This window comes from Epinephelus moara, chromosome 12 (assembly GCF_006386435.1).
Source record: "Epinephelus moara isolate mb chromosome 12, YSFRI_EMoa_1.0, whole genome shotgun sequence".
Classification (NCBI taxonomy): Eukaryota; Metazoa; Chordata; class Actinopteri; order Perciformes; family Serranidae; genus Epinephelus; species Epinephelus moara.
In genome coordinates this window covers 279,845-288,069 of record NC_065517.1, presented here as the reverse complement: position 1 = coordinate 288,069, position 8,225 = coordinate 279,845, and the positions used below count along the sequence as shown (strand labels likewise).

Here is an 8,225-nt window from a genome sequence, read left to right as displayed (position 1 = left end):
GTGCAAACAGCAGCTAAGAGATTAGCGAGAAAGTCGTAGAAAGGAGGAGAGCTATAAGTGCTTAAACAGAACCACTGTGGGTTAAGACTTGAAGTAGACGTTAAAGCAACTGAAGTGAGAAAGCAGGCTAGCAGAATTCACCAGAGCAGTACAGAGACGCTGTCACAGAAACACCGGAAATGACACAACTCGCTTACCGCAATACGTCAGCACGTCAGCTTGCAACGCTGAAAACATCGATCCCTGCCACGTGCACTGATGGACATCCTTATGTTCGAACATGGTGTTAGTTATGGCCAAACTGCGACCCGCACACAAGTCCAATAACTCAACACCACTCGGGTTCAGATCGGATAGGCCGTTCCTCCCAATCACTCCCCTCCAGGTCCTGCTGTCATTGCCCACGTGAGCGTTGAAGTCCCCCAGCAGAACAATGGAGCCCCCGGTCGGGGCACTGTCCAGCACTTGTCCCAGGGACTCCAAAAAGGGCGGGTACTCTGAACTGCTGTTCGGCGCATAAGCGCAGACAACAGTCAGGACCCGTTCCCCAACCCGGGGGCGCAGGGAAGCAACCCTTTCGTCTACTGCGGTGAACCCCAACGTACAGGCAGAGTCTGGGGGCTGTCAGAAAGCCCACCCCGGCCCTCCGCCTCTCACCCGGAGCAACTCAAAGCAAAAACAGCTGATTTGCGGGTGGTTTTTAAAAAACATTTTTTCCCGGGTTCGGATCTGGGTGGAAAAAATAACATGCGGGTCGGATCGCGGGTTTTAGATAAACACATCAGTCATTAGTTAGGTAAACTACAGATAACTATCTTGGTCATTATTTACTCTCTGAGGATCGCCTCCGCTATTTCGCAACGGTCATTGGTTCAGCTGTTTACAGTACACACGTTTCACCACCTAATAACACAATTTGTGATTGGACGACAGAATCAACATGGCTGCCACCGTCTAACAAGCGCCGCTTCCAAAACAGTAAATAATTATTTAGGTATTTAAGAAATAAGTGGATAAAACGTACAACTATCACTTTATAATGTTTCGGAAGTGTTGCCCTGATGGATTACTTCTCTCCTCGATGGATTCTAAAAACACGTGACGGCTCGTAACTGCTGAACGTCGCTCTGGACAGAAAGTAAGTCTATTATTACACATGTAAAGTTCCTTTACATAGATTAAAAGTTTAAAAGCATTAAACGTAAAAAACGAGTGCTTTTACACTCGTATGGGAGAAGAACACAAAGGGTTAATGATGGAGCTGAAGTCAGGTTTTTATTGTGAGAGCTGCTTCATTCAGGTCGTTGTTTACTTACTGGCACCTTAACTGTGGCGATATGCTGTTCAATATTCAGCCAATATGACCCAAAATGATTACTTTAAATCCGGGTTACTGGTCGGGCTGCGGGTCGTGTTTCAACGGGTCGGACCGGGTTGCGGTAGTAATTGGCCTGATGCGCGGGTTTGCGGTTCGGGTGTGGGTTTGTACGTCGCTGGGTCGGGTCGGGGCGGATCTTGAAAACTGGACCCGTGCAGGACTCTGCTCCTTCCGTAGCCGAGGATCAGACCGCCAAGGCCCCCGCCTTTGTCTGCTGCCCGATCTACAAAGCACCGATCCCTTCTGCATCCCTCTGCGGGTGGTGGGCCTGCAGGGGGGTGTACTATTACCTCCATCAATAATCTGACTTATTCTCGTAAAAGGAGAATTTTGGATTTGTTTGTACATTGTGCTGGTAAGTTGTCTGGGGGGTTCCATAACATTTTGCCATCTTGGAAATACATCCGCCAGCAGGGAACGTACAGCCCCCCCTTCAGCGTTTTCGTTGAGAGCCAGGCCAGCGCTGCATAGCTGAGAAGCCAAAGGAGAGGAGCAAGAGGCACTTCCCTACTACCCCAGCACTACTGCAGCATAACAAAGTCCCACTCTTTGAGCATAATGCAGGATCATGCATATGCAGCATCCTGGGAGACGGAATCCTCGTCGCCAGTAAAGCGCAAAAGGGAATCAAAAAGGCAACGTGACCGGTGAATTCAAAAAACGAGGGTCAACATCGGGGTAGCCTTTCCCAGGTGGAAAGAGCGGCTGAAGGAGAAAGGTAATGCAATCACAGGCCAGTGTCACTGTCAGCGGCGCAGTAGTCTATATACAGTATATATAGTATATAGTATATAGTATATATACAGACTCTACATTCAGTAAATGTAGAGTCTGTAGGCAAACCCCGGAGATCTTGCCTCCGGAAGAAGAGCGGAAGAGCCCTGGTTTCCGGTTGCAGGCTGGTTGTAGTCCGCGTGATATTGACCAATCACGTTTGAGCCAGCTGCAGTTGTTGCTAGGTTAAACGGTCCGTGCGGTGAACTAACGAGGCGGAACATAATTGGCGTCACTGCAAACTCTGAATCCATCGCAGTGGTTCAGCATATTTACTTATATATAAACGGAAGTCGGAAACGGAAATTCACCTCCTCCGCTCAAATCAAACTGGAATGCCAAAAAATCGGGGGTCTGCCCCCAGAGGCTGTATCGCCGTCTGCCGGAAGTCAGATGCCGAATACAGCCAATGGGTTCCGAGAAGGGCGGGGCAGTGATGCAAGGAGAGAGATGAGGTGTGTGAGGTTGAGCCACTTCTCAGTTGTCAAAAGACAAGACGTGATTGGTTTGTTTCGATTTACACCCGCCCCAAGAGTCCTACATTGTAAACACAGCCAGCATGGTGAGGAGGGGGTTTGTCAACTCGCGTCATGTGGGTCTGCGTAGGAGCCTGAATGAATACTCCATGAAGTATCGGATGACATGGTTTAATCAATGTTATCATAGCTTTTTGTATACAGCGGCTACTGTTGTTGTAATACGCATTTGAAACAGTGAGGCGCTAGAATTTGCTATCAGTTTGAATGCAATATATGATTTCAACGTTAGAAGGGAGAAATTCCTACACACTGTGGCTTTAATAACAGGCACTTACAAAACAGGATGGAGTCAGGCAAAATTCCATGAACTAAAAAGCCAGTCAGACGGATAGCAAGCAGGGGGTAAAGTTTTTTGCTGGTATATTTCAGATGTTCAGCAGTTGTCTTATCAGCTCCACATTATTTATTGTCATCTAAAGCCAAGACAGCAAAATGAACCTCTTCTGTATTAAAAACGTCTTCATCATAATCAATCGTACCCACATCAAAAGTATTCCTCCCAATACAGTTAAAGTAACTCTTACCTTTCTTGCATTTCACACAGCATTTAGAAAAACATTGAACATCCACAACTCCTGCCTGCCTCCAAAGTTCCATCCACCTCCTCCTGCAACTCCACCTCCCTCCAAAGGCCTACTCCCCCCTCCTGGATTACGTCCTCATTACGTCTATGATAGACGTAGATGTTGGCAAGGTAACGTTAGATACACGGAAGAGGAGAGCGAGTGTAACATTACAACCAAGACGGTCAAACGCGACCCCAGAGTTTTAAAACTCAACTGGAGTCAGCACACGGAAGATAACATTAATGTTTCAGAAGAAGAAAGCAGAACTGGGAGACCCTCTTCACATCACAGCACCATGAATGGTTTGTGTATATTGCCAGACCACCACCACGGAGCTTACCAGATGATGCAGCCTCCCTGTCTGCTCTATGTAGTGTTAGCCCCGTTAGCTCAACACCGGAGTCTGATATGTTACCATTCATCCATGTCTCAGTGAACACAAGGACGCAGCAGTCCCTCACTCCTCGGTGAGTGGATCTCCACCGTCAGATGTAATCCATTTTCATGTCCAGCGAGCGGACGTTCGCCAGAAGGATGCTGGGAACAGCTGGTTTGATGGGGTTAGCTCTTAGCCTAGAGCTAACCCCTCCGGCTTCCCCCGCTTCCGTGTCCTGTCATAGCGCTGCTAGCGTCTACCCGTCGGGACAGCTCCAGGCAAAGCCACTGTCATCTCAGGGCTAACTCAACGTAGCAAGCCAAGCTTGCTACACATCCTGAGCTCTCTCGGTTGTAGCATTAGTTCTCTGCAGCGGTTTCTATTGTCTATGAGAAACTCGTGACTGTATTGCACTGAAGAATTTACTTCTTGTTGCCGGTGTACGCACAGGCTGCCGCCAGCATTGGTTGCGCCACCATGTTGATTCAAACTTAGAGGCAAACTAAAAATACCTGTCCAGCAGAAACCCTGCGACCATCTTGTCTCTTTTTAGCTCAGGATGAAGCTGCATCAGTCTTCGCCATCGCTGAAAGCAGAGCCGATGTTGACCTGAGTTTTGGCTCTTGCAGCATGGAGTTCTAGTGTTAGATTTTTCTGCAATATTCTTTCTTTTGCCAACTGATTTTCCTGTTGGAGCAGCTAGAGGTGGAAGCGGTGGTCCGCATTTGCCTGCCATTGTTACTGAGAAAATTTATATCCACATTAGGTGTTACGCGAGCGGTTACGTCAGTCCATTCAGAGGCCTCCATGTGGGGAAGCAGTGTTCGACATAAGCAATGGCCCGATGGCCCGGGGGCCAATCAAAAAGTATGTCGGGCAAGTTGACTGACCAGTCACAGGCCCGCTTGGGCCAGTGACGCTATAAGTTTTTTTTTATTTGTTTGTTTTTTAACCGCGCCGTGCACCACAGGTCAGAGCTCAGTGAGACGTTCTATGCTCAGGATGCCCAAGAAGCTAACTTACTCATTACCTCAGTAGGCTAATATATATCAGGCTGTCAGGGGAACAACTCCAGCGGATTTTTGTCCCACTTTTCTCGAGCCTTCAGTGGATTTATTGGGCTTTTTGGCCAAAGGTGCCCTCACCTTTGCCCATGCAGTGAAACACTGGAGGAGGGGGAAACGTAACGAGCTAAAAAAAAAAAAAGGTGTGCCACCGTCTCATGTAGCGTCGCCTGTTACCCCTGGCAACCCATGGCCTTAAAAGATGACGTCACGTGGCGTCTCAGGAAAAAAAAGAAGCACAAGTCTACTCTGGCCAACAGAGACGGATCTCTTCCATTTAGTCCGCACCCCGCGGCAGCTTAGGCAAAAAGTGGAGATAGCCAGTCCCTCGTTTTTCCTCTGCCACTACGGACAAATCGGATAACCCATACCGGAACAGACGGAACGTCTTTTTGTCTTTCAATATCAAGAGTGACTCTTTTTGTTTTTTTTATGCCCTGAAAAGAAAAAGACTATACTGACTGATTTCGTTTAATATCACTCTTCCTTGGTTCTGGACTTTTGATTGGTGAATGGACATTGGTGTATTGACTTTCTATTTTGTGTTCTTGTGAAAATATAAGTGTGAAAAAAAGAGAGAAATAGTGTTTCGTTGATCAATTTTATTTATTTGGGGTTGTATAAGTGTGTATATTTGTGCATCCTTTGTGTTGGTTTTTTGTTTCCTTGAGTCGACTAACTTTGAAATAGTCAGGTTACACCTGACTGGCATCCCAGAAAAAAAAAGGTAATATAAAATAAAATATTCACTCAATAAAACCGTCACTTGTGCCGGTGCACTTGTACGTCTCTGCCAACGCGGACACTGCACACCGCTGCCAGGTATATTTCTCTCCAATGTGCGTTCGCTGACCAATAAACTGGATGAACTTCAGCTACTGATGGTGAAAAACAGAGATTTTTCTACATCTGCAGTTGTTGTGCTTCACGGAGACGTTAAAGTCAGACCAGGCTCTATATCCAGGTGGATGGGAAATCCATTCTTCCTCATCCTTCATCTGCGGCTACATTCATTGTAGATCTGTCCAGAAACACCTTAAAATTGGTGGGCGGTGGGGTCTGAAAACACACACCTCTCTCCTTGAGCACTCTTCTTATTTCGACATACTCCCTCCTTTTTCTCACTATATCTGTCGGAAAGTCGTGGTCAAAATAGATTTTTTTTTATCTTTGTAATAAACCTGCTTCTTTTTCCATGTGTGGACAGGATCTGGTCTTTTGTCTTACACTCCTGGACGTTTATCACTATGGACCTTGGTGGAACTACGCAAGGGGGACGCCAGCTAAGAGCTTTATGGCAACGGTGCATCCTCAGCTCTGTCCTGTCCAGTGTAAATTCTGACTGCAGAAATTTAGCCACAAAGTCCATCATGTTGTTATCTTCCTTGCCTTCAGGAATTCCATAAATGCAAATGTTATTTCGTCAAGATTGTAGTTCCAAGTCTGTCACTTTCGTTTGCGTAAATTCCTGTGCCTGTTTCATTTGACAGAGCATAGCTTCAAGTTTGGTGTTACATTCCTCTTTCGGCGACACACTGCTATGCTTCCTCGACCCGTGTTGTAGATTTCAGGTCTTCCCTAATTTAACCCAGGGCCTAGTTCATCTTATCACTGAAATCACTCAACTCCTTTTTCACGTCTTCTCTCAGTGTGTAATGGAAAGCACTTAGCTCGCTCTTTACATCAGCCCATTTTCGCCTTAATCTATGTGTGTTTACAAGCCAGCAAGCTAGCTTTGGTGTAGTCTGGTCCATCCTGGCTAAGCAACTTAGCATTAGCATCGTCGCGGCTCTCCATTGTTGATTTCTCTCTCGCTTTTTCTGATCTTAAGTTCACTTTACCTTTGGCTCTCTTTAGTTTGTCCCCATCCATAATACCTCAGCAGTCCTATCATATTAAAGTAGTTGAATCTGGGGAAATACTCTGAGTGGGAGAGAGAGAGAGATTTCTGATAGTCTGCCATTTTTCGCAGCATGCCGACCAAAAGTCATCCACTACTTTGACTTTTGATACTTTCTTCCACTACTGGGTAAGAAGTCATAGATGAACCAAAAGAAAACAGTCTGTCTCCTGCCTCCCCAGAGGCCTCATGTACAAAGACTTCCGTGGATTTCCTACTGAAACATGGCATAAGCTTAAATCCAGAAAACGTTGTACGCACAAAACATCCAGATGTATGAATCTGTGCATACACATGAATCCAAGCACATTTCCTTTGTACATCCCAATCAATGTGGAATTGACCGCACATGTTGAAGTATCCAACCCCTCCCTGTCCACTCCCCATTTAAATATGCAAATCATATTTAAATTGGCCCTGCACCTGAGATTCCCCTCTCTGCACGATCAAAAAACTAAATCACAAGAATGAGTAAGACGGGAAAAAAGAAAAACTGTATGCAAAAAACGCAAAAATGTACTTTTTGGCACGCTGTCCTCCGGCATCAATACTAAAAGAGGAGTGAGTGGGAGAGTGTGTGTGAAGCTGTCAATGCTGTGGGGTCAAAAAAGCATACACACGCAGAATTAAAAAAGAAGTGGTCCAACATTAAGGTGGATGTGAAGCGAAGGACGGCTACCCACCGCCAAAGTGTGGCCAAAACAGGCGGGGGGACAGAAGAGGAGGAGCTCACCCCATTTGAACAGAGAGTCGCTGCAGTTGTGGGCGACACTGCTCTCACAGGGGTGTTGGGAGCACATGTGGGTGACTCGGATTACCCCCAAGGTAAATACCTATAAATTTGTGTAACTTACAACAAATGTGTTCATACCGGTCATACAATAACCTGCTCACAGCCCTATAAGATAGAGGTTCATGTGTAAATGTCCATGCGTAAATGCTGTATGTATGGAATTATTTGGTTTGAAAGAAATCTTTTGAATTTAAATTTAAACATGCCAGTATATCAAAGGTGTGTTAATTGCTCATGTGTCTCTGATGTGCACATCACTCTGAGGACTAATTGTTTTCACATTTATTTATTATAACAGTTTCCCAGCATCACCTCAAAGTGTCGCCAAAGGATCAACAGCTGTAGAAACGTGTGTACGCCAGCCATGAAGTTGGCGTGAGGCACCGCACAGTTTCACGGTCATTTCACTCTTGATACATCTGAACTTTGCCGTGGAAAAGGACGTACGCCACGCACCCTTTGTACATGAGGCCCCAGGTCAGTAATGTAAGTGGAGACACAGGCCTTGTGCATGAGAAACAAATGTTTCATGTTTGGAAAGATGTCAGAAAATGTATCTTCTGATGTGAGGAATAAATGATAAAGTAAGATGTGAGGATAAAGTAAGATGAGGAGGTACACAGGTAAAGATGGAGTCCTACCTCTGTCCTCTCGCCTGATGGAATGAGCCCTCTTGTCGGCATTAGGAACCTCCAGCTTGAGGGCTGAAAAACGAAACATGATCCACAGAACGTCACGTTGCCTGTCTGACCCGACTGATTCAAGACTTAGCAGACAAGAATGAACACACACTTTCACAAGTACAATCACATGAAGAAAACCACTGCTGGCGCAC

General features: G+C 46.0%; 1 protein-coding gene across 2 annotated transcripts in view; it reads right to left on the bottom strand.

Moving 5' to 3' along the window:
• Window positions 1–8,225, bottom strand: part of cd2ap (CD2-associated protein) — a 289,563-nt gene that overhangs the window by 63,229 nt on the left and 218,109 nt on the right. Inside the window, exon 12 of one of the 2 annotated variants that reach the window (XM_050058858.1) lies at window positions 8,032–8,094. The exons of the other annotated variant lie outside the window; for it this stretch is intronic. Within the exon in view, the coding sequence (XP_049914815.1) occupies window positions 8,032–8,094 (63 nt within the window). The remainder of the gene's footprint in view (window positions 1–8,031; window positions 8,095–8,225) is intronic. 2 annotated transcript variants of the gene reach the window in all.